Source organism: Gymnoscopelus microlampas (assembly GCF_963454915.1).
Source record: "Gymnoscopelus microlampas genome assembly, chromosome: 3".
Classification (NCBI taxonomy): Eukaryota; Metazoa; Chordata; class Actinopteri; order Myctophiformes; family Myctophidae; genus Gymnoscopelus; species Gymnoscopelus microlampas.
In genome coordinates, this window is record NC_139940.1 from 29,643,673 (window position 1) to 29,671,119 (window position 27,447).

Below are 27,447 nucleotides of genomic sequence, written 5' to 3' on the forward strand. Positions count from 1 at the left end.
TGTGACAGAATGACATGCTTTGGATGTTATTAAATGTTTCAAGGGTGCTGCCTTACTATTTTAACTGTATTGAAACAGACAGTTCAGTGCTGACCCAGAGACAGGGGTCTACACTAAATGCTACACTATTTTTCACGTTCCTTGGATGCAAGCTGTGCTCGGGTAAACTATTGTTTTGTAACATTGCCTGTCTAGTTTCAGCTGTATTTTGAATTGTTTTCCAGGGTGGTCCTGGCATCAGGGGAGCGAGAGGAGACAGGGGAGAGCCTGGGGTGACGGTCAGTAAAATTAAGTTACTTCATATTCTGTTGTAAGTTACTATCTTATGCCATCAAGCTCTGAGATAAACATGCTCAGTTTCAAATATACTGAGTAGTCTATCCATCCATATACAGTAAAGTAATCAGTGTTAAGTGTGTAAAGTGTAACCAACTTAATTAATTAATTTGGTTATCTACCGTTTATGGGTCCATATGTACACTTAAAGTTAGATTAACACTGAATTGTACAGTGTATGCTGTACTTTATCTTTGACTTTTAAAAGGACCATGTAGAGCTAAAAAACGGAAATGATTCAGTACCACTGCTAGCCTCTTTGCAATTACTACTTCACAACAGGGGGTCCTTGAGCGGGTTCCAGGGGTTCCCCAGCTAAATGATTGATAGTTAGCAGCCAAATGGACCCTTACGTGTCTGTAACTCTGAGAGTATACAATTTGAACCAAATGGACCTTGGTTCCATTGATACGCTCTCAGAGTTAAATTAACCATGTACTGACTATTTTACAGTGTAGATCCCCCCTCCAAAAAAGGACTAATGCATATAAAACCAAAGGTCCTTGAAATTAAACAGGTTGAGGATCACTGTGCTGTTGAATAAAGAAGCACAAGTGCTGTTGAATAAAGAAGCACAAGTCCTGTTACTACCTCCCACAGCCCTTAATACACATCTACACCTGCTATTGATTACACGGCTACTGCTGACATGTAGGGAAAAAGCAGTATGGGTTTGTGCAAATATGTTTATTTTTTCTCTTTTAGTAGAAATCTTACAAAGGCCTTTATGTGCACAGTAATGCTTCATGGCTCCAGAACCTATGAGAGACCATTTGAAGCCCACTGTATAATTTCAGTGAATGCATGTCAAATCAAACATAGTTTTCTTTTTCTTACTTCTGGAAAGATATGAGTTTTTCATCCGCAGTGCAATGATGTATCATGTAAAGCACTGTTTCTCAAAGTGGGGTCCGGGGCTCCTTGAGGTGGTTCTAGGGGGTTAAAATTAATTAATGTAATGTTAATACAATATTGCATCCAATAAAACTTAAGCAATTTAACCCTGTCCGCGGCCAAAATTAATACATATTAATTCCAGGGTCCTTAACATGAAAACGTTTGAGAACCACTAATGTAAAGTACAGGACATGGATGGGCCCACCCAGAACTTGGTGTAATCCCTCCTCCTCCCACCTCCATTGAAACAATGAGAGCGTGTAAATATACACCATGTGTGTGAAGGATATAGTTCTGTTGCTTTTGGAGTGTGGCACAGTTCTCTCTCTTACAGGGGTGAAGCATGGCACACACTCATAAACCTATAGTACAGTAAAATACACAGTTTCATTTAACTCTGACACTGTAATAATGTACCCCGATATCGTTGCTGTCAGGTGGAAACCATATTTTCAAAACCTTTCTTTTTTCATTATTATAAAAAAAAAATAGCCACGCGTTGTGAGCTTGTAGATTGCTGTTATTTCCACTACTTCGACACTACACTCTTGTATGATGAAGTAGGGCATACATTTAAGGAAAAACATAAAAATGTCATATATGGAGATAAAAGATTTCTGCCCGACGACGGCAATATTAACACTCCAGATTTTACTGCATACTCACACATATGCACTTGCATGACCACACACACACACACACACACACACACACACACACACACACACACACACACACACACACACACACACACACACACACACACACGTGACATTTTCCTGGTTACTTTAGCTCAGGGCTAATCATAGCTTCTGTAGTAATTGAGTTAGGCAGTATGCACTTCATTTGGACAGTTGGTGTTCATCAAGTTGTACTTTATTGCAAGTTTCATCTGTATTTGTCTCTGAATGTCAGACCTACTGCAGCCTTACCTCAAAATACAAAATGTGTTTCTATTATTAAGATAAAGGGCATCAGATTTAAATTATTCCATTATCCAGAGCGACTTACAATAAGCAAGGTAAACACATACAGTACATGCATCAGATGCAGAGAGACAGTGTAGTGCCTCAATAAACTAGGATTACCAAGAACCTAGTATTCAGTCTAAACAATATTCTATAAAATAACAATCTCTACATTGAAACTATAGGGTACCAGGTAAACAATGAACCTAGCATCTGTCTAAATATCATGCTATCTAAATGACATTTTAACATGCATAAGTCTGCATGGTCGTCAAGACTAGGTCAAGTGCTACGGGCTAATATATGTACATTTCACTACAATGAATGGATCCATGTATTCAATTTTGTATGCCTCGCTACGCTTTCTTTTTATTTGGGAAAGACATGAAGCAGTAAAGCAATAAAGCAGAGCAGGGATGAAGGTTACGTTGGCTATTACCGCAGGTGGAACAATAAACGTGCAAGTGTACATGATTGGAAGCACTCACTTCTGCCTCTCGCTGCTCTGCATCTTCAACACGTGTATATACACATTGATCCAATGAACCATGACGACCGCTGGCATAACCTGATTATGGATGGGATGACACATGCCTAACTCTATTTCCTGGTGTAGACATGAGTGTGAAAACGGTGAATACATACAAATGAGCTGGTTGTTAAGGGTCACCTGTGTTTAACTTCATGCAAATTGCATGCGATGATAAAGTGGGCTGCCAGAGGCAAAGGTGGTGTTTCGATAGTTGGCAGTGGCTCTAAAACCGAAACACCTTGCTTGTGTTGAAGATTTAACAAGACAGGGGAGGGTAGCATCTTGCAACTTGCCCCTCCCAGTGCCCTGCAGCTCAGTATAAGCAGTGGCGGCTGGTCTGAAAAATCATGAAATCTGTACATTGTTAAACCTAATTCAACCCAGATGTGGTTTACTTTTCCTCGGTAAACCAGGAAAGAAAAGGGTAGCTGCTGAGTCAAACAGAGTTAAGCATCAGATGTTCTGTTCCTGTGTATGGAGTCCTGTATGATGGCTCTGTTGGACTTAGTACTTATCACTACTGCAATGAGAGTTACCGCAGTACAGTACTGCACACATTGTTGCATGCAGCATTATGCTGCTGGCAATTTGCCTCTCTTCACAGTCTTTGGAGACACGTTTTTAACCACTTTAACTGTCTAGTCTTAGACAACTGGACGTGAGTTACAACTGTACTTTGACCGCTTACTTCCGTCTACACAAAGTCTTTTTTCCAACATTTGCCGATCTACAAGCTACACTTTGTGAGCTTGTAGATCTGCTGGTTTTGGCAAATGCCAAGAATCATGGTTATAAGAATCATGTGAAAAACGCATTTTTTTAAAGTAACTGAATGTATAACATTACATTGCAAATGCAAGAAAGATGGGGTAAAGGTGGGGTAAGTGATATGTTTTGAGAAGAAGAAGAAACAAATGGTATTCATTGCTATAGAGTTTTTGTCCAGTAACAGGAGTCTCCATGTCTCTCCATCATAATGTTCCCGTTCTCGTTTTGTCTGCTCATTTTATTTTTGTTTCATCACTTCCAATTTCACTTGTTATCTCTGCTGATTGCATAAAATTGGTATCCTGACCTGAAAATGCATTTTCTGTTTACTAAATAGCTGGAGAGATGGGGAGACCCATGTTGCTGATCAAATCATCTATAGCAATGACTGCAATCAGAATATAGAGCTATCTAACACTTATTTTAACAAAAATATCTCTTACACCCCTTTTAAGCAATTGATATACAGTAGGATGTAGTAAAATGACTGGTGGCTTTTCAGGAGTGTGGGTAATATCTATAAACTGATGGGCATCATTTATTAACCATCTCAAAAGTAGAATGAACTCTAAGTAATTGTTTTTGTTTTTGTTGTCCTTGCAGGGACCACAAGGCACAGTAGGAGACAGTGGCCCTCCAGGACCCCAAGGCCCCCCAGGACCACAGGGACCCAGTGGGCTGTCTATTCAAGGATCCTCGGTAGGACTGTGTGTGTGTGTGTGTGTGTGTGTGTGTGTGTGTGTGTGTGTGTGTGTGTGTGTGTGTGTGTGTGTGTGCAAATAGTCTTTTCTAAGAGGGTATACAAAGCAGTAGTTGGTTGGTAGCAGTTCGATATACCACAGTACCATTTGGTTCCCTCATGTTTTTATTTAGTGAGATAACAAAGGGCACTTGGGTTAGGAGTTCAGCTGGGGGACTGAGTTTTTGGGTCTTTGCCAAAATAAACCGACAATTAATGATGAATCCCTTCAATCCAGTTCCAGACAGTTGTAGGTCTTTTGCCAAGCCACAGGAAAGTTGTTCTAGGGGCCTGTAACGGTCTAATATTCCCATGAATACATATACCATTTCTTGTGTCTTGTTTTCCCTTTTACATTGATAGCCATCTTTATAGTCAAAGCTCCATTTGAATTATAATGTCATTGTCATGTTGTGTTTTTTTTATTCCTCAGGGTCTTCCTGGAGAGAAAGGGGAGAGAGGAGAGACTGGTGCACCAGGGACTATGGTGAGATACACCCTCTTAAATATGAAGAAAGGATAATTCTGTACACGCACGCACGCACGCACGCACGCACGCACGCACGCACGCACGCACGCACGCACGCACGCACGCACGCACGCACGCACGCACGCACGCACGCACGCACGCACGCACGCACGCACGCACGCACGCACGCACACACACACACACACACACACACACACACACACACACACACACACACACACACACACACACACACACACACACACACACACACACACACACACACACACACACACACACACACACACACACACACACACACACACAATTGACAATTTAGGCATTTAGCAGACGCTCTTAATCCAGAGCAATTTTACAGTAAGCAAGGAAAAAACGAGATAACAATCTAGGATCATAGTTAAGCCAAGAACATATCTTCAGTCTAAACAGTATAATATCAAATACATCTGAAAACTATACACACTATAGGATGCCAGGTCTACAAATGACCTGGCATATGTCTACATAACATGCTATCTAAATTACATTTTAGCCTGCAAGGTCATCAAGGCTAGGGCAAGTGCTACGACAAGTGCTACGGGCTTCCTGTGTGGTTGATGTACGAGTCAAAGGATGTTTGTCTTCGGCGTGATGTTGAAGTGTCAAAAAGGCAGTAATAACATGCAAAGGAATGTATTTACATAAATATACATTCTTAAATTCAGTCCTTGTATCATGAAGATGAACGGTGTCTGTCTGTCTGTCTGTCTGTCTGAATCAAGGCATTGTCGAGTATATTACAGTACAGTATATAGTACAGTACAGTATATTGACTTAAATGTAGCCTACTCATGTGTGGCTGACTCTTGGCATTATTTGTTGTCTTGTTAAGAAACAGTAGCTTCTTCCTTTGTCGGTGTCTGATGGTATTATTAACTGTGTGTGCAGGCGCACGCGTGTGTGTACGTGCATCAGTGTCTGTGTCTACAATATAATGCAATTCAATTGTATGTTAATACTTAAAAATGTTACAGCTACAGTATAACTCAACGACAAGAGCAGAGTTGAATCAGTTGAAATGAACTAGCCAGTAGGCCAAGAAAGACCACATTTTTCAAATAGGCCTCATGGTGGTGCTACACTGGCACGTTCTACGGCCTATTACTCTTGAACAATACAATTGAAATTCCCCATATAGGCCACGCCCATTTTCGCCTAAGTAGATTTTACAAACTAGGGGTGCGTTCGGATATATAGCACTGAGCACACTGGCCAATACAAACTAATACGTGAGTGTGCTCCCGGTGCGCATTTCCGAACACACCCTAGGTGTCACGTCGGATGTGGGTCTGCAGCAAATAACGTCAAGGCAGGCGTCAGATACATCTTTGATCTACTGCAGTGTATATATTTTGAAATGATTCAAGCTCCACACACACACACACACACACACACACACACACACACACACACACACACACACACACACACACACACACAGTAGCCTAATGGAATCGTTGAGATGTGAATACTCATTACCCATCTCTTCATTATTGAGCAGTGAACCAATGAGAGGGGTAATGCTGAGTTAATTTAATGGAGTTTTATTGAGATCTTTGGACAACAGGGAGAGACTGGGAGGAAATGTGATAATAACTCTACCTGTGGGAAATGTTTTCTTGTGCTCCATTTATAATATATAACTTTTGAAATCATATCTTCTATTTGATTTGTGAAGATGCTGTCCATACAGTAGAAACTGTCTGGGGTGCTCACAAAAAAACAGAATAGATGTTAAAATGACCCCCCCCACACAAAAAAAAGGCAATGCTTGTGGACTATACAGTGCATAGAGAAGGTCTTTAAGCCTCAATAATAATTAAAAAAAAAGAAAATAGCCAGTCTATAAGCTTTGTGATACGTGTTGCGATGCAACCCGTTGTGAGAATCTAGATCTGTTTTTTTTTTTTTTTAAGTTTTGAAAAGTTGGATTTATTTGTTGAAAAGTTCCTGTTTGACCTGGTGGATCAAACAGGAACCTTGTCCATCACAGGATTTGAAAGTTGTCATATACTGTAAATGGTGGAACAGCAAGTCCGGTGCATGTGAACTTTAAGTTTGTCCATATGCCACTTCCACAACTGATGAGACGTTTCCCAGAACAATACAAGATTTCTTGTGTGCTCACAACTGTCACGGTATTTAATGAAGAGATGAAATTCCTTGTGATAATGACTCTATTTATTTTACTGGCCAGTGTTGTATTGTGCTGAGGGAGATAAATGGATAGTAAATTATTGTGCCCAGGCAGTCAAAATGATCACAATGATAATGTATCATTTTAATAATAATAATGTGTCATTTTAATAATGTGCTGCTCTGCTGATTCAGATAATAATGTCTCTGATTTTAGGAGTGTGTGCCTGGGTATCTTTCTGCCCTGTGAATTCATTGTTCTGTATTTTGTGTGTGAGGTGGCTATTACAGTTTCCTCCTCAAGGGATCAACAAAGTTTATTTTAGTTAGTCTTTTATTCCCTCCTAGTATTTAATGATAATTGCTGTTGTTTATGTGATGTTCTGTTGATTGTTTGGCCTGAGAGTAGTCTGTGAACAAGGAGATGACAAGATGAGAAGAGAATCCAAAGCCTGGTTCTCTGTCGCTACACATGCGCCAACACTGATGCTAAATTGAAGCAAAGTAGTACTTACTTACTTACTTATCCCCATTACGCCGACTGGCGCATAGGGCAGCAACAAAGTTTCTCCACTTGCATCTGTCTTTGGCCATCTTCTCTATGGTCCCCCAGCTCTGGTGTTGTTGCTGGAGCTCCTTCTCTATCGTCCTCCGCCATGTCGTTTTAGGCCTCCCTTTCTTTCTTTTGCCTTCTGGGGTCCAGTATAATGCGACTCTTGGGATCGCGTTGATGTCCATTCTGAGGACATGGCCAATCCAGGTCCACCTGCGTTTATTGATTATGCAGAGCATGTCGTCCTGTTGGGTGATGTTGAGGAGATTATTGTTTGAGATGGTCTTGGGCCAGAATATTCGCAGGATTTTGCGCAGGCATGATGTGTGGAAAGTGGATAGTTTATTGATGTCGCTTTCTGTGGTTTTCCAGCATTCTGCACCGTATAGTAGTGTTGATAGTACGCAGCTTTGGTAGATCCGGAGTTTTGTTTTGGTGCTGTATTGGTTTGACTTCCAGGTTTGTTTAAGTCTTATGAAGGTTGTGTATGCCTTGTTGATCCGATTTTGAATGTCCTTACTTGCTCCCCATCATGGTGAATGATGCTGCCATGATGCTGCCAAGTAGTAGTATTGTAGTATTATTATTATTATTATTACTAGACCATACCCGGTGAAGGGCGCAGGCGAAAGTTGCAAACTGGGGGTTATTGCATGTCCTGTCGTGCGTCCCCCCCCGCGCGTCCCGTCGTGCCGTCCCCCCTCCTCCCGTCGCGGGTCCCGTCGCGGCACCCCCGCGTTCTGAGCTTGTAGATCGGCTGTTTTCCAAGAGGCAATGTATATGTGTGAAGGCGCTTCTTTTGGCCTTGTTTTCATTGACCTTGTTGCTTGTAGGGCTTGCTTCGTTTATGTGTGAAGGCGCTTCGTTTGGCCTTGTTTTCATAGACCTTGTTGCTTGTAGGGCTTGCTTCGTTTGGCGTTGTTTTCATAGACCTTGCTGCTTGTTTCACGCGCGGAACCTGGCAACGTTATCTCCTATTGTTTGACACATAAACGCTAATAACAAGCTGAGATTTGATGAAATCGAAAAACGGGCTTCACAGTTAAGTTCAGATGGTAATGGTCAATGGCTGTGTGCAAAATCAGAGCAATTGCTCCAGCCACTGAGGAGAACCGGGTAGCTTCACCACTACATCACCACTACAGACAGACAAACGGACAGAGGTTACTCAAATTATAGGAGGATTATTATTATTATTATTATTATTATTATTATTATTTATTTATTTTTGGTCATGATTTCTTTAACATTACAGTTAGACATACAGTACAATAAAGTCAACAAGGTATGGGCTGAAGCCGAAGCTTATTTTGCCCACCTTATTACCATTTAAATTATTTATCACAGTAGCATAACAAAAACGTAAGAGCAAACAAAAGAGGATGGTGCACGGGTTGCACAGTTGTACAATACCTGTTCACCACTGCGTAGTCTAGGGGTTTGAATCCACTCAGTGCATCCGGCTTGGCTGAGCGTCTATAGTATACAAACACAACTGGCCATGTTCAGGGGGGCGAAATAGTGATACTCCGATCGATCTGGCACTGAATTAAATCAGACGATTTTCACTCCAAATGACTCGATCGGTCGTTGCCAAATTAATACATTTAAAATAATAAGATTGGAATCGGCCGATCTTGAGGGGGGTAATCAGGAACACTGGCAACACAAAAAAGTTATTGGATGACTTAATTGCCATAATGACTAAATTGGGGGGAAAAAAGGTTACAAAAAATGCTACTCTAAAAGAAAAAGAGACATGAAAATTGCCATCATGTGAATATGGTTAGTAGTAGCATATCTTACAACTTGTTTTGTTTATTTAGCTTGTTTTATTTTGAACACATCTTCTATACAGTATATAAGAGTGAGAAAGGTGACAGCCTTGTGTCGAAGAGAAGAGAGCAACCAATCCCCAGACCAGCTCACATGGAGTCCCTATACTTCGTGTTGCACCACTATCATGCTGCATAGTCCTATTAATAAAAGCTGCAGCCTTGTGCTGCACTGTTACCAAGTAATAATGTGTTTTGTCAGAGGGGAATATAAGTGCGTGTGTGTGTGTGTGTGTGTGTGTGTGTGTGTGTGTGTGTGTGTGTGTGTGTGTGTGTGTGTGTGTGTGTGTGTGTGTGTGTGTGTGTGTGTGTGTGTGTGTGTGTGTGTGTGTGTGTGTGTGTGTGTGTGTGTGTGTGTATACGTGCATGCCAACAGGTGTGTGTGTGTGCGTGCGTACTGGTGTGGCTCGGTAGGGAATATTGCAGCTTCCAGGGCCCTGCCGTAATATACAACCCACCACAGAGAATATCTCAAACCTAAAACATCCATTACCGTCTCTCTCTCTCCCTCTTCTCCTCCTCCTCCTCCTCTGCCCTACTTTAAATCATTCCTCCCCTCCCTCTCTCTTTCTCTCCGTTCCTCTCTTTCTCTGTTCCTCTTCCTCTTGTTCTCTCTCACTGTAGTAAATACAATGTAACCTTGTCATCAGTAGTCCCCTCTCTCTGTTTTAGTCTGACGGTGAATAATGCATCAACAGCAGCTGCAATGAATAGCAAAATATGCCCCCGTGTGTGTGTGTGTGTGTGTGTGTGTGTGTGTGTGTGTGTGTGTGTGTGTGTGTGTGTGTGTGTGTGTGTGTGTGTGTGTGTGTGTGTGTGTGTGTGTGTGTGTGTGTGTGTGTGTGTGTGTGTGTGTGTGTGTGTGTGTGTACTGTATGCATGTCCGTACGCCGCACATTCCCACCTGTGTTCATTTCTGTCTATTATGCATGTGTGTGTGATTAAGTGGCTAAGTAAGTGATTAAGTAAGGAATGATTTAAACTTCTCTTCCCAGATTTCGCACAGATGTATGAAGTAGCCCCTCTTAACCTCCATCTCCACCACTGACACCAATTTTATTTATTTCACTTACAGCTGTGTGTGTATCTGCATGCACATGCATGTGTTTGTGTGTGTGCATGTGTGCGTTTGTTTATGTTACCTGTAGCAGCGTGCAGTGCAGTGCATGGTCTAACGTGAATGTGATGAAACAGAATCCGTTGATCAGCTAAATCCTGGGTCATCCTGTGTGTGTGTGTGTGTGTGTGTGTGTGTTCACTGCTTGATGACTCCCTTTTCTTTGCGTTAAAATAGCTGTTTCTGAGGATATCATGAAGCCTTGTTCCAATAAAGCAATGTAAAGGGTACTTTTTACCTATTTAAACTTGAAAACGGGTCAAAAATGACCCTAACACAATGGAAGGGTTAAACAATGTTACAAAGTGCTTGAACAATCAAAACGGCAATCAAACAACAACAATGCAATAATGCAATAACAGTAATATATTAAGTTAACAATAGAACAACAGAGCAATAACAAGATTTATCTCAAGGAGTTGAAAAGGCCATTCTGTAGAAATGGGTTTTTAAGAGGGATTTAAAACTTGTTAATGGTTAACCTGAGTTCCTCTGGTAGGCTGTTCCAGAGTCTGGGGGCCTTTATGGCAAAGGCTTTGGCCACCAAAGTAGCCAAACTAACTTATGAATCTCCAGTAGACCCCGACCAGATGATCTAAGGGTACGCACTGGCACATAGGGTTCTACCATATCACATAAATAGCTAGGAGCTAGACCATTAAGAGCTTTAAAAGTTAGCAGGAAAAATCTAAAAATCAATCCTGAAGTCGGCTGGAATCCAATGCAGTGCAGCTAAAACAGGTGTTATGTGCTCAAATCTCCTGGTACCAGTGATGAGCCTAGCTGCCGCATTTTGAACCAATTGCAGGGGATGTATTCAGCTTTGGCTGAGACCAGAGTACAAGGCATTACAGTAATCTAAGCGAGAATACACCAGAGCATTCACAACAGTCGTAAGATTGCCTGTAGAAAGAAACAAATTTATCTTATAGATGTTTCATGCCATGATGTATGGGTTGAGAGACCAATCTGTCTCTTTTCCCTCTCTCTCCATCTCATGTGGAGTGTCACACGTGTAAACACAGGGTTGAGGTCTCTTTCCTGACATGAAAGGAAAGGTGGCATGGTCTGCCACCTTTCAATATACTGTACATCTCATTATACGTGTCTTTATTTTTCAGTTTCATGTACAATTGACTGTCAACTAGTATAGCTGTAATGTAAATGACATTACTGTGCTTACTACCTCTCGCGAAGGACTTACAAAGTGACTATGGGGCAGTGGAAACCCAACATTTACATTTAAAATTGTAACCTTTGATTGATCCTGTGATACAAACATAATTTTATGAATATAGCTGCAAGCAGCGATAATACGGGGCCAGTGAATAGAGAGAGAGAGAGACAGACATGGAAACGGAATAGATTGAAGAGAGAGAGAGTTTTGACAACAATACTTTTGAATAAGCATTTCATGTTATCTTTAACATGAAATACTCTCAAATTAGCATTTCATGTTATCTTTAACAATTGCACATACATTATTTGATGCAATTATGTTTTGTGCAATGCAATTGAAAAGTGGAATGACCCACCCACAGACAGACAGACAATAAGCAAAGTGCAATAATAGCACAATAAGACATGGAAAGGGAATAGATTGAAATTGAGACAAAGCAAATGATTCCAACAGGCGAATATTCTTTTCAGCGCAACCCAGCTGAGGTGGTCATATATAGGACGCAGGGGGGCAATCCCAGGTGAAAAACCTCACCCATTGACATCTCAACCTATTGCCATTGACAGGAATCAAACTCTCGACCTTTGGATTCACAGGCTGAGACACTACCTATAGGGCTATAGCTTTGTCCAGGCTGAGGTCATCTGTTGAAGATAAAAGTGAACCAGTGAAAGCAGCCGATCTACAAGCTCAGAAACATGTTGCTATCTGAAAAGTTTTGAGATTGTAGATCGGTTATTTTCACAATGAAGTTTGTCATACATTGCAAAAACATACTCTCTCCAAGAAGCATTTCATCATTACCTTTAACAGTTGCACATGTATTCAATGATACAGTCATGTTGTTTGCAATTCAACTTAAATTAAGTCTGCATCAAGTGAGGCTTGAACTGGCGACCCTGAGATTGTGAGGCCTTCATTTAAGGGAGACGCCATTGGCCCAACAGATAAGTAACTGTGAAAAAGGAGATCACACAGATGATACAGTTTCACGCAAATAGCTGAAAAATCCTGGGTTTAAGTGTTTTTCAAACTGCTCAAAATTGCGGACAATCTAAGGGCGGAGCTTACTGGTCAAAGCGATAGATGTGTTCCTCATGAGTCAAGGCACATGTGTAAGCAAGTTTCACGACTTTCGGCCAAACGAGGCATGACTTATGCCTGTTTAAAGTCTGCCTTTTCAAAAAATTGCTATAGCGCCCCCTTTTGGCCAATTGGAGTGAGATTGGTTTCAGTGATATTTGGAATGACCCTGTACATTTCTGCCAAGTTTCAAAGAAATGTGAGTCTGCATGTATGTTTTAGGCACAGATGAATAATTTTCATAAAACTGTAATAGTTAAAATCTATCTCCTCCTGGGATTTTTGAGCAATCTGCACGAAACATTTTACACATGAACTTTGGACCACTGCCTACAAAAATTTCCAACGGATTTTCCATAAGTGAAAAAATGCAGAAGTTAGGAGCCAATGACTGTTTTTCATATAATTCAAAATGGTGGGAGATCTAAAGGTCAGAGGTCAAAAGTCAGAGTGTGAAAGTTGTTCAGCATGAGGAGACGCATATGTGTATCCAAGTTTCATGGCTGTAGGTCAAACAGGGCATGAGTTGTACCTGGTCAAAGTTGGCATTTTCAATTGAGTGCTATAGCGCCACCTTTGGACGAAAGATTGTGAGAATTATTTTTTGATCGTTTTTCATGACCATCTACCATATGGCCGAGTTTCGTAAAAAGCGACAGCGCGGTTCAGCCAGAACTGCGAAAAGTGGCAGAAGAAGAAGAAGAAGAAGAAGAAGAAGAAGAAGAAGTGACAGAATACTGCCAATAACAATACGTGTACAGAGCAGAGCTCTGTCCCCGTAAAAAGTTATAAAAAAATCACACTTTGCAGATTACACAGAACATTGAATGACAGAAATCTGAAATCCAGAATTACGTGTGGGAATATACTAACATCGTAGATGGGAGGGTCACGCACATATTGCAATGCTATAACATTGTAACTTCACGTTTGTTCTACAGTAGTGATGACAACATGCCACACTACTTTTCGATGTCTTCATACAGCCAGTCTACTCTGGTTGCACTGTAATGATGTAATGTCCTTTATTATATCCCTTCCCCCATTGTCCGGTGCCTTTTCATACTTAAGCACAACCCCAAAACATTGTCATCACATTCCCCAGACAGAGAGAAAGATGGAGAGAGATTGGGAAATGCCTCCTGGCAAAGATTTGCATTATACTACTGACTGAGTGCTAGTGGTTGGCTCCTCTCCTCTTCTCTCCTCTCCTCTCGTTAGAGACCCCTACAGACCTTAATTGCCCTACTTTATGGGTCCTCCACTCATATTGAAGTAGAGATAAATCACATTAACACATTCATTATCATTATACTTTGGAAAGGCAGCACACTGCAGATGAGTGGATGGGAATGCAATAACGGGGTGACCTGTGGGGAAGAGGTTATATAAGCCTTCATATTGCTGTATGATGTCTCATATCAACAGTTACAAGGCATTATACGTCTTATATTATAATACTTAATAATGTCAGGTTTCACAGTTGCTCATCACTTTACCCATTTTGCATGAAAGGTTTAAATCTCATGAACATCATGATGCTTGCAGTGACAATAACGAATGGAGAGTGTAGTTATGGAATGTCAACATTTTACTGGCAGTGTGCACAAAACATTTGGCGCTAAGTGGTACAGTGGTTTGTGAAATTAGCACCACACACACACACACACACACACACACACACACACACACACACACACACACACACACACACACACACACACACACACACACACACACACACACACACACACACAGGGACGAAAACGTAATCTCTCGTCCTGCCTTCGGCTGGCAGAGATAATAATTCGTAATACTCTTACATTTAGGGTTACACTATATTCAACTGCTACTTTTACACAGTTAAATTATTGTTCTGCTTGATTGTGTAAGGTCCATACAATAATATGTGGGACATCCACCTTGTCTGTGCATTTTTCAGGGTGTTCCTGGGGGTTCGGGCACGGCGGGGAGAGACGGACCACCGGGAGTAAGGGTAAGATTCCCCACACAGAAAGTCAAATCCACAGTGCTAATTTAACTCTGAATATTATTATTGCTTTATACAATAATTCACATAGTATAATCGGAGTTAAATGAACACAGTGTTACTTTCTTTACTTATTCGTCTTTGATTACGATTGCCATTGAAACTTGTGATGAGGAAGATGACACGATGAGGAAGATGAACATGATGTTCTAGGTGAGTGATGTGACATGGATATAATATAGGGTTATTAAAACATAAACATGTTCCTGTTTTGTTGCTGTTGCTGGGTTAAAGTTAGGGTAAGGAACTGTGAAGGGCGTTCACCTTTACCAATGCCATCTGACGGCTGCATATCCACTGTTCTATATGGTGAGGCAAAGTGTTTATAAAATCTGAGAAACTGTTATATCAGTCTTCATATAATTTTTCCTTTGCTATCGGCAGTGTCTGTGATTTAAGAGGTTTATTTGTCACTCACTCATACAAAACAAGTATGTGCAGTGAAATGTTGGTGTGCTAATAGATTTCTGAGGTCCATGTAATAACTTTGAGTAAATTGTTAAAGTGGTTGCGATTGCCCATCTGTCTATCTGTCCTCGCGGCGTGATTGAGTGCCAGAAAGCTCATCTGCTCAGTTTTATGTCCACTCGTAAAAAAAATCTACATATTTTCAATGTTTGTCATATTGCCTTTCAGCTGCAGAGCGCACCGCTGCGCCCACACACTAAACAATATCCCATTCATAAATGCTCTGTGATACCAGCTTGCTATCATTGATGTTGATAGTGTAATATAGATACATCTCACACAGCAGAGCTATAAATACCGTACCAGCTCTGCCACAGCTCAATGTGTACCAAAGCACCATGAAGATTCATACAAATAATGTAATGCAGTGATTCCCCACCTGTGGGCCAAGGCCTACAGTTGGCCGTGGGCCATGAGGATGTTGCAAGTGGGGCCTCAATTTTTTGGCAAGATTTAAATGATAATATAACATTATCCTATGACCTTGAAAGGTTAGTTTTCATTGTGATACCAATAAATAGGAACTTAAAGTATACTATGCTAGTTCCACTGATCAAAGCCGGAATACAATCGATTGATTGATTGTTAAAATTAGGGGTGTGCCGATACACTAATTTCACGAAACGATACGATACGATATTTGGCTCACAACTTCGATACGATTTCGATACGATACGATACGCACTTTTTTTATTATGAAAATATATGGAGGAGAAAAAAAGAAAATGCTAACAAATAATTCTGTTTTCGCATTATTCAGACATGCAAACTTGTAGCTTTTCAGCTACAATAGCCGTTTTGAATCCAAATAGTATGACACCTGACCCGAAAAAAAAACATGTTGTCACTCTTTTCACTTCGGGGCCGTTTGCATGTCTGATTATTATGATTGTAAAAAAAAAAAAAAAAAATTTTTTTTTTTCAAAAACGATATTTTTTTTCCCCAAAACGATACATATCGTCGCGAAAACGTATCGCGATATATCGCGGGACGATATATCGGCACACCCCTAGTTAAAATGCTTAACCTGTTAACATGCTCTCAAAATGTAAGCGGACACATTAAGACATATTTGGGTTAGGGTAAACAGGCATTTAAAACATCTGCAATGGGGCATGTGGGTGGCACAGGGGTGAAGATCCTGTCCACCACCACAGAGACCAGTGGTGGAAAAAGTACTCGAATTTAAAAGTACCAATGCTGCAATGTAGAAATACTCTGTTACAAGTAAAAGTCCGGAATTCAAAATTTACTTGAGTAAAAGTACAAAAGTATAATTGGCATCAAAATGTACTTAAAGTACCAAAAGTAAAAGTACTCATTGTGCAGAATGTCCCATTTCAAGTATTCAAATGTGTAATTGTCTCCGCCAGGCCGAAAGACATGGCGAGAGAGTATATTTTGCCCCCTGTCCGTCCGTCCGTGTGTCCGTCCGTGTGTCATTCTGTCTGTGTACAGCTAATCTCCGGCACCGTTGGCTTGCTCGCAGTGAAACTGTGCACACACACTCCCTGGATGCCACAGAAGAACCTCTGCCCAAATGTTTTCACATGGGTCTTTTATATCGCCACCAGGAGGCCGATTTGTGCAAAACATATTTTTTGACAGTACTCCTACAGATTTTGTCCAAAAATCCCACAAATCGGTACACAGTATCTCTATAGTCATTAAACTAAACTGGTATTTCAGATTTCTTTTACAGAAAATGGCTTCCAAAGTTTCCAGGAGTGCTCCGTTTTGAACAAAATGCCTCAATCAAAATGTTCAAATCAGCCTTATGGTGGCGCTATAACAGGCCGATTCGTGTTTTTACTAGGGTTGTCCGATATTGGCTTTTTTACCGATAACCGATATACCGATATTGTCCAACTCTTAATTACCGATACCGATATCAACCGATACCGATATATGCGGGGATTATTGTGATTAGGGTAAGCTCAAATTTCATATCACACACACCATATACAGTAAGAACTCCTGTAACTTATTTATAAAGCAAAAAAATATATATATATATTTATTTTTTTTCCAAAAACCGATACCGATATTTTCCCGATATCAATTTTTATGCTAATATCGGCCGATAATATCGGGAGGCCGATAATATCGGACATCCCTAGTTTTTACCTATAACTGCACCGATCTGTGTAAAACTTTAAGCGCAACTGTAAGCGCACTCCCTAGAGGTCAAGGAAAAACCCTTGCCCTGCATTTTTCACATTTGCCTTTTATAGCGCCACCAGGAGGCCGATTTTATCCACATTTCACGCAAATCTGTACACATGATCTCTATAGTCATGTCATCAAGACGGATGTGTTTGATTTTTCATATTCCATCCTGATTGGCTAAGATTTACATCTAAAGTTTGCAGTAGTGGCTTGTTTTGAACAAAATGCCGCAAATCATCAACGCAGCATCCGATTGCAGTCAAACTTTGCACGCATATTCACACTATGTTGAGGAGCAAATGCCACCCTTTTAACATTGGCCTGTTATAGCGCCACCAGCAGGTCTAATTTAGCAAAACAATTGTTTTGAACAAAATGCCTCAAATCATGAATGCAGTGTCCGATTGCCTTGCAAGGCCTAAGAAGAAATGGCTACATGGCTACATTGGCCTATTATAGCGCCACCAGGAGGCCACAATATATATATTTTTTAAATAGCAGATCTACAAGCTCACAATGCGTCGCATCGCGACGCATTGTGAGCTTGTAGATCGGCTATTTTCAAATGGCCTAAATGTATATAGGGCTGAAGTGGTTAATGTATGTTTTGTAATAATAATCAAAATCTACAAAGTAACTAGTAACTAAAGTTTTCAAATAATTGTTGTGGAGTAAAAGTGCAATATTTGCCTCTGAGATGTAGTGGAGTAGAAGTGAAAGTACTGAAATTTGGAAATAATCCAGTAAAGTAAAAATACAGCAAGATTGTACTTAAGTACAGTACTTGAGTAAATGTACTTAGTTACTTTCCACCACTGACAGAGACTGAGGTTTTAATCCTACGATCTGGCTTGGTCAGGCGTTCCATCGAACACTATCGTCCTCCTGGTGAGACTCCTCACTGTCAGGTGAACAGAAGTGGCTGGCGATGTCATGTGTAACGGAGGAGACACATGGTTGTCTACAGTAAACACGCCTCAGACCAAAACTCTAGGGGTCAGCAGTGACAGCGACTGCAGTACATGGGAGGATTGGCATTCTCATAACGGATAAATTGGGCGAAAATGGAAAAGATATAAAGAAAACAAATCTGCATTGAATTCTACACAGTAAATCCTTTTAGATTTGCTGTTGATGAGTTAATTTCATTTTCTTGGCTCATTGCTTCTCTGCCTGTGGGAATTAATCCTTACGATTTTGTGGGATATCTGAAATGGAATTCCACAAATTGTCTCAAATGAACAGCCACCAACAAGCTGCTTGTTGTCAGCAATATTATTTTTGTTTTTGGCCATCATTAGGATACATCATCATTAGAATACAAACTCTGTTGCCAGCCTCTCAGCCTTACACTTACACTCTTTGACATTCCAAAAAAGTTGCAGGGAGTAGCTGACGGTGTTGGACAAATTGGACAAAGTTATTCTTAACTATACTTTTCAACGATTTGATCACTTAAGCCCTATTTACTTTGTCATATGATGAATAGGGAAAATTGATTATCTACAAGTTCATGTGTCACATCACGACACGTGAGCATGTAGATCTGCTATTTTCACTATTTTCTTTTTTATATTTGAATTGTTTTTTAAATATTAGATTTGAGTTTTTTATAAAAAAATAAATAAATTGAAAATGTTCACCTATAATAACATGCCCAAAATATTTATGCCAGGTTGACAGTGGGTAACAATGTACCTAAAATTACCCTTGTTATCTCGCCATCTCACAAGCAGTGTCACTGACACCCACTATTGTCACTGAAGCAGCAGAAAACATGTATAATATAACAGTCGACTAGAGTTTGATGTGATGATTCTCAATCATATTAAGCTGTGATCTGTGAGCCAGAAAAGTGTAACTATTTTCTGTACAAAGCTGGACAGCGAAAGCACTGAAGTGCAATGCTCGGCGACGGTGCTGGGAAGAGGAGCGCTCCAGCTCGTCTTTTCATAGAAATGCATGGCAGACAGACGCTGGCAGCTCAAAAATTGCTTTCTGTGGACACAGCCCCTTACTCAGTCACACATGGCCTGAGTCCTAGCAATTGGGCTCAGAGCTAGATGTGACTTTACACCTGTTGTGCATGAATCTAATCCATGCACACGGAATAAATCAGCCATCCCCACACATGCCTTTGTTATGACAGGTCTGGTATAATATGGGGTTTTATCTCGTGCAACAAAGGCATGGCAAGCAGTATGCTACTCAGAAATGAAGAAAACCTTGTCCGTGGCTGTCGTCTGTCCTTTTGAGCCTGTCACACAGGCCATTAGACAATGACACATGCACAAATAGCATGCGCCGATCACAACGGTAATTGAAGCAGATAGTAAACAATTTTTACAGCACTCTTCTGAACTGTAAAATCAGACGTGAGTCTGTCTGGCTGAGAGTGAAGTAAAAAACAAATGTTTGCCAATGTAGCACTTGTACTGGCCAGTTAAATCAGTCATGTGGAACAATAACTTTCTCCTGGGCGTTTTTGTTTTATCAATACTTTTCACAGTCACGTGCATTAATGATAATCATTGTTATGTGTCTTGTACTGTAGACAGTAGAGTTCCTGGCCTATTAACACTGTTACACCAGTGTGCCTGGTGTTCCTTTCACCTTGTGATGTGTGGTGTTTGTCTGTTGACATATTTTTTCAGTGATATAGCATCACAACCGTGCAAGATGCAGTCATGAAACTTCGCAGGTGTACTGTGTAGTTGAGATTACAATTAAGGCTGAGCTCAAAGATAGGTATGGTCCGACCGTCCAAGCAAGGGTGCTGAAAGTAGTGGGTAAAATTATACTGGCGAATGGCTGATATCATTAGCATTTCTCCAACATGCTACCAAAAAAATAGGCGATATCCCCCTCCCAGAATATCAGTACTGTCAGATGTTGGTCTTCCTCAGTCTTCATTCAAAGGAAAGAGAAAGAAAGAAAGAAAGAAAGAAGATGAAAGAAGGAACCTGAGGTATCACCCTCTCATCTTGTGCATGCACCACACACATGATGGTTCATCCATGAGGCCCACTCTTTCTCGCCTGTAGTACTTCAACTCTGTTGAGTGATTGATCTTACGCTATGTTCTCGCCAATGCATCCCACCACAGCCCCAGCTGCAGAGCCTATTAGTGGGTGTAACTGGGTAGCGTTTATAGTGTGACACCAGGTTGACGTTTATAACATTGGGCTCATATAGTGTCTTCTTGTGATATATTTACATCACTGGCCTTAATATAACCCAAATATATTTGTTCCATCTAAAACCATTTAAAAGCAAAATGTATGACCTTCAGATACTTTAGTATAGGAGATGCCACACCTCTGCTTAGACCCCATTCAGGGTTAGTAGTGTTTATAGTGTGTTACGCCGTGACCCCAGCAGACCATATTATGGCTGAGCTTGTATAGCACATGCATGCATTTCTGTATTATTCCATGATAAATGCATATTGTTGAAATGCATGCATTTCTGTATTATTCCATGATAAATGCATATTGTTAGGAAAATACAGTATTCGTTTGAAAGCTAAAGTTTACCATATGATTTTGGTAGAGCTCAAGGCTGTAGCTATAGTATGGGGAGTGTTTTTAAATGTGGCTCCACAGGGAAATTCCCTACTAAGCACTGTGGTGCTCTTCTTTGGCTTACAGAGAAGGCTTTGAAGATTTGCTATTAAACCCAACATTATAGCCCAACTGTACACGCTAAACCACCACACAGCTATCTGAGGATTAGAGTTGGTTACATGGCCTTGCCATGCCTTTAACCTAATTTGCTTGCACTTCAAGGATATTAAGTGTACTGCTTTATCCTCAGCTATACCAATATCAGTTCAAATTCATATGATTTTCTTTTTCTTTTTCAACCAATGGCACAGCCTAAAGTGAGAGCCGGATAGTAAGTGTGTCTCAAAAAGGGTTCCAGTCTTATTATATGCACAGAGTATGGTATAAACTGAAATGAGAAGATTATCTGAGATTATACTTTTTCTTCATGGCTCGCCCATCCATCTGCTTTTAAATCGTGCTTCAAGTAGGTTTGATTGCCTTTAATACTAGGGTGATGGAGCGGTCAAAATTATCAGCTTTGAAAATTGAACTCAATTAACTATGAGCAGGAAGATCGTAGAGGGCTATCGTTTCTTGAGTTTTCCTAAATATGTCATGTTGTATAGTATACACAACACGTGTGTCTCTTTACAATTCTAAAAGGTTTTTCTGGAAATTAAATATAGCCATGTTTGGGGAGTTTGAATGACACTCAATGAATGTGAGATGCTTTGAAATTATTGTGTATTATAACATGAAAAACACAGAGGTATCAAGAAATGCTTTTTGTATATGGTAACATTGATACTGTATGCTACTGTACCAAACAACATTTTGTATCTGTTTTTCCATTAATTTAACTGACCAAAGCAAACTGAAAGCTATGATTTCCTACTGATTTCAACCTTTAACTACCAATACTACAATCACTGCTATCGTTAACCGAAGTACATATTAAGAACTGAAAATTGCTCCAAATGTAATGTGACAAACAAAGTAAAGAATTGACTTCAGGGATAATGGTCACCCAACACGTTATTTCACTTCTGTGCTAAAGGTCAGTCTGTGGCTGTTCCAACAAACAAACACAAACTAATTCATTTTCACAACCTTGAATGAAATATGAGATGCACACTGTCCTTTTGTTTTGCCAATTCCTCAACAAAGTGCATCTGCAGCCTGTCATTTGTATTCTTATAACAGTATGAGGTATTAGCTGGCACCTTGCTGAGTGTGCGCTCTTTTCCCCTCTCCAAGTTTACTTTAGCCTAACATTAAAATGAGTCATCTCAATACTGTTGAATACAACCTAGTGTAAGACCAGCAGTACTCAATAAAAATAGTGAATCTATACGTTGTGAGTTGGTAGATTGGATATTTTTGGCTAAGAGATTTGGTGTAGCTGGAAAAAAGGAGCGGACCTAATAAAGCTCTATGTAATAATATATAGGGGTTTAAGTGGTTAACTCGGAGAGGGTGTACAAATGTAACTAAATGGATGAGTAAGAGTCCACTCATAGTAAAACATTTATAAAATATTATGTATTAAATTATTATTATTATATAATTATTATTAATTATTAAAGTATTTTACTGTGTAGAAGCCATCTAGGCATATGCACACTTACACCTTAACATTTCCACGGATAAAGTACTGCATAATGTCTTCATATATTGTACATGCTGTACAAGAATTCTGCTTACTCTTTGTCACATAAAAACACATGAACAAATCAGCTAAACATAGACAATAATAGCCCCCTAAACAGTTTTATGGGCATTGCTGCTGTCCTGCTTTCTGTCTTTGAGCGCCTGCCCTCCAAAATGTCTGTGCACAGTCTTGTCACCAGCTGTGCCAAGGCCAGTTCCAGAGGCCCATTAGGTGGGTTTAATTTGGGGCAGTATTATAGTGTGACACCACCACGACCCCAGCAGAAGGGACTCTGATGTCACTTTCTGGCTGAGCAGTTTTTTTTTCGTAACACGCTCATAGTTTGCCAATGGAGCAGAGCCCTTGGCTGAGCAAGAGAACATCCAAACTACTGCATGGTCTTCAGTTGACAGCTCTGTTTCTTTTTGATCCACATACTGTAGAACAAATTAGACATGGATTGTGCAACATAAAGTTGAGCTCAAAATGAAAGGTGGTGTTCCTTATATTTTGTACAGTGTGTAACTGTTCTCTGTGATTCAGGGTCTACCTGGTAAAGATGGACCACAGGGAAGACAGGGCAATACAGGACCTATGGTAAGTCATCAGTCATCTATCTCTGTGGTGTATATTCTATGGCAGGTCAGACGCATAAACTGAATGACTGACTGTCTCTTCTCTCTCTCTCAGGGGTCTCCAGGAGCGCCAGGGGCCCCAGGACCAAATGGGCCTACAGGAACACAAGGAGATCAGGGAATTCCTGTAAGTACATTAATTACAACAGCGTCCATGGAAACTACAGTATAATGGTATGATAGGTCTTGAGTGTTGTACTATACAGGTGCAGGGGCCTATCAAGGGCCAGTAAATTCAAAGAGAACAAATCGTATTAAAGGGAATGGTTGATAAACATATAAACGTTGTTTTCACTGTTCTGATGTTTTGCATTAAGCTAGTACACAGAATGCTGGGGTACTTCTGTGCGCTCCTGAATGAAAACTAACCTGCTAATTTTTTGTCTTTTCTCTGGATGTGTCTCTGGATTGCGTTCACAAATGTGGATTTCATTAACTGAGGTTTACACAAAACCGGCCACATAATATCTAGGCACGCATGACATGCAGGTTTTGATTATCATGTTTAGTATGAGTCTTGTGTTGCCAGAGAAGCTTTTCTATGGACTATGAACTAGTTTTTATGCATCTCTGACAACATCCACGAGGGTTTGAAGGTTTTAGAAATGTTGAAGGATGTGACCTCTCTCTCTCCCCCCAAAATGAGTCAGTATTTTATCACCATCACTGCCACTAAGGTTTAGATGGGACAACTGAATAACAATAAAAGAGGACTTTGGTAATGCATAGAAGAACAGATGACAGTTTGATGGTCATCATTACTGACCCAACACAGTTCTGATGAGGCCAAGTGCAAAGTCTGGATGAGAGACAGCGGATCATAAATCATTAGTCAGGCACAAATAGACACACTTTTTCCAAACTTACACTAATGCTATTAAATAAGTACACAGAAACACAAATGCAGAGAGGAAGAAACGCACAAAAGGGGAGAGCAAGCCGACCACTAACTTTCCCACAGCTTTCTCTCATCAACTTTGTGTCCAGCTTCAAACGTCTCCCGCAGCTTTAAAATGTCTCTCTCTGCCAGTCCTTGTTCTGCCCCTTCAAGCCTTTCTCAGATTACGGTTCCAATGGAGGATTAGCTTCTCTCAAGTCATTAGCCAAATTCCAATACCCAAAATCTCTGCTCACTCGCTCACTCACACTCGGTCCTCCAACTTAACCCGGAAATAGTTTGGTCCCAATTGGTAATTTGCTTTTTGGAGGAGCCGAGTGGAGGAGCCGGGTGAGCTCTCCAAGCCGCTTGGAGCGTCAAACAGTGAGTGTACATCGAGTGTAGGCTTCAGCCTGTTCTCGTCTTCTCGCTTCTCTATCTGTTCTGTTATTGGATGGATCGTCTGTCAGGCTATGGTAGGGGGTCTAATAAAAACAGCATTCATAGGGATGTTTTAGAGACGACGAAACTTGGCCCACAATAACCTACCTGACCTGGCGGAGACCTTTCTAGTTTCAATCTGTAGAGGTTTTTTTGCCGCGTCATGCCTCTATCGGCCCCAAAGAAACATTACTGGGAGCAGTCTCGACCAGTTCTGCAGCGTGCTACAATCTGATTCACACAGTCTGATTCAGAGTATTTGATTTGATTGCTCCCGTCAAACTTTATGAATCATGGCTAGTTTCTTGCCAAGTGCCTTCGCAGATATCTACTTTATGCTTGCACTGCTGTTGCTTATGCAATCCTTTAACACAGGGTTGTATCAAGGCATATAGGCAACCTAGGCGGTTTGTCTAGGGTGCCACATACGGGGGGCTGTCAGGGGGGAGAAGAGAAAGATGTCCGCATACTGTTTTACAGCTCCCAGGAATACTTTTATTTAGGACAACGTTTCTGCCGCTACCGGGTCTTCATCAAGTCAGGTCTCAGGAGTGAGATGATGACCGGAGATGTGGGGGGGTGGGGCTAATGTTGGACAGTGGGTGAGTGAGTGCACCAGTTGAGAAAAAGTGCTGAAGACACGCACATCCCAAACCTACTAGGCTGGGTGTTGGATCAAATGTCATCATGTAATCAAATTAAAGAAAGTCTGCACACCAACAGACTCCTGTTTAGACAGATTCATTTAGGTAATGTTCCGAGCCACCAGGCTCTTCTAAAGTGGAAGAGCCTGGTGGCTCGGTACGTTACCTAAATAAATCCGCAAACGTGTGTCTGTTGGTGTGCAGGTTTTCTTTAATTTGATTTCATTAGTGCACCAGCTAAAGATTGAAACCATCGGGGATGGAGTTTAGACAGAAGAGGAAAAATGGAATAAAGAAGACAAAACTAAAGAGATCTGTCTCTACCCCACTGCCACCCATAGGAGATTGTGTGGCATAACACATGCACGCAATTACAAAGTACCACTGCAGGATGGTTACACAATGCTACAGTGTTTCCAACTGTAAAACGTTCTCCAACTCTGGATTCTAACAGCCAATGTGAAACATTAGACATGGCCTTTTTTGGAGACCACTGTGTTATTGCGTGTCATGGTCAATCGATCTGGGCTCATGCTCAGAAAAGATTTGAGCCGAAGTGTTAATCTGGGACTACTAGATTTGCTTCATTTGTTTCTCTTATGTTAGTGTAACCACCTGACCATCATATATCAGCTCTTGTTATGTAGTTGTAATACTTGAAATAATGAAAAAAATACATTTCAGATTTACAGTACAAGGCTCATTTTCATGTTTGACATAACTTAATTTCTTATTAACTTATAATAATAAGCATTGACAGTGTATATGAGGGCTGGTGCAGGTTTCCATAGTAACTTGATATTGCTGAGTGTGTCCAACTTACATGTACAAATATTTCTCTAATATTGTCGAAATATTTCTCTAATATCATCGAAATACTTCTCTGATATTGTTTCCAATATTGACATTACATAGTAGAGCAATTGAGCAAACACAGGTGTTACCAATGATAATAATTAAGGCTCCATTCCATTTCGTGTAACAGAGCTTTTCCAGTGAGCCAACATGCACAATAGCAGCACCCTGACTCTGTTTGACCTGAACAGAACAGAGCCTTAATTAGCATCATTGGTAACACATGTGAAGGATGTAAAATTACCCTACTATTTCAAGCCAATATGGCTGAGGTGGAAAAATGTGTATTGTCACCATTATTATTGTTATCTCCACCAGGCCAGAACGGCCGAGGATAATGTTTTCGCTCCTGTGATCCCGGAGCTAATTTCGGTTACCGCTTGACCGATCAGTGTGAAACTTTGCAAGCACACACCCAGTAGGCCAAGGAAGAACTTTTTTATTTTTCAAATCAAGGAGGCACTATAACGGGTCGATTCTCATTTTGGCCTATAATTCTTGAATCGTAGGTCGTACAGTCAAAACGAAAATTCCCTGGATTCATTGGATCATGACGCAACTCCCTATATAGCCCACACAACACATACATATTTTTAAAATATATTTAACTTGATCATTTGATAATGGAAGTCAGTGGGGATTGGATTGGCCGAAACCTTGGCAAAATGTGACTGATGTCATAGACTGACCACATGAATTCCAAGATCCACAGTGAAGCCATGCCGTTACCGTTATTAGACCCCGTCTTGTTTTTTTAGGACGGCTCAAGCGAAGCGAGCCGTCCTCTATACAGAGAGATGAAAGGCACTGAGCTATGTGGGAGTTAACCTCTCGAGGTATATAAAGAGAGGAGGTGGCTTAGGCGAAAAAGGGGCGTAACGGGGCGTGATTTGGTCAGGGACTCTGTTTGTGGGAAAAAGGGGGCGGTCTTGATAAAAAAGGGTCTGGAACGCGTCGTCATTGCTTCGTTGCCACCGATTGGTTGCTGCAACTTGACTTCATGCAGGGCGACGCCCCCTCTTTGCTCCAAACACCGATTGGTTGCTGGCTTCATGCAGGGAGACGCCCCCTCTCAGGTCTGAACATGCCCCCTCTCACATCTGAACATGTTTGCACCGCCGCCATTGTTCCAACACCAGCGTCCGCGCAGCCTAAAGCCCCGCCCTCCCCTCTACACACTTCATGCCGTATCACTCTGCAAAGAGGCATCAGAATTTTGTATTAAATTATAGAATGCACCAAAACATTAATAAGTGTCGACTTGAATCTATTTAAGCCACAATAAAGCCCCGCTTTTATTTTTGATATTTTTTGGGGTTTATTTCGCATAGTTTTAGATGATTTTCCGTGCACATTTCTTCATTTAAGCATCGCGAGCTGCGAACGGCCTTTTTGCATGTAGTTGAAGCGCAAGGGGGGGGAGAGAGTCGCAGAT

At 40.8% G+C, this 27,447-nt stretch overlaps 1 protein-coding gene across 2 annotated transcripts in view; it reads left to right on the forward strand.

Moving 5' to 3' along the window:
* col14a1a (collagen, type XIV, alpha 1a) overlaps positions 1-27,447 on the forward strand; it is a 187,695-nt gene that overhangs the window by 137,506 nt on the left and 22,742 nt on the right. For both annotated transcript variants that reach the window (XM_084049635.1, XM_084049636.1), the window contains exons 37-42: positions 225-278; positions 4,105-4,200; positions 4,674-4,727; positions 14,616-14,669; positions 23,104-23,157; positions 23,251-23,322. In XM_084049635.1, coding sequence (XP_083905761.1) covers positions 225-278; positions 4,105-4,200; positions 4,674-4,727; positions 14,616-14,669; positions 23,104-23,157; positions 23,251-23,322 — 384 coding nt within the window. The remainder of the gene's footprint in view (positions 1-224; positions 279-4,104; positions 4,201-4,673; positions 4,728-14,615; positions 14,670-23,103; positions 23,158-23,250; positions 23,323-27,447) is intronic.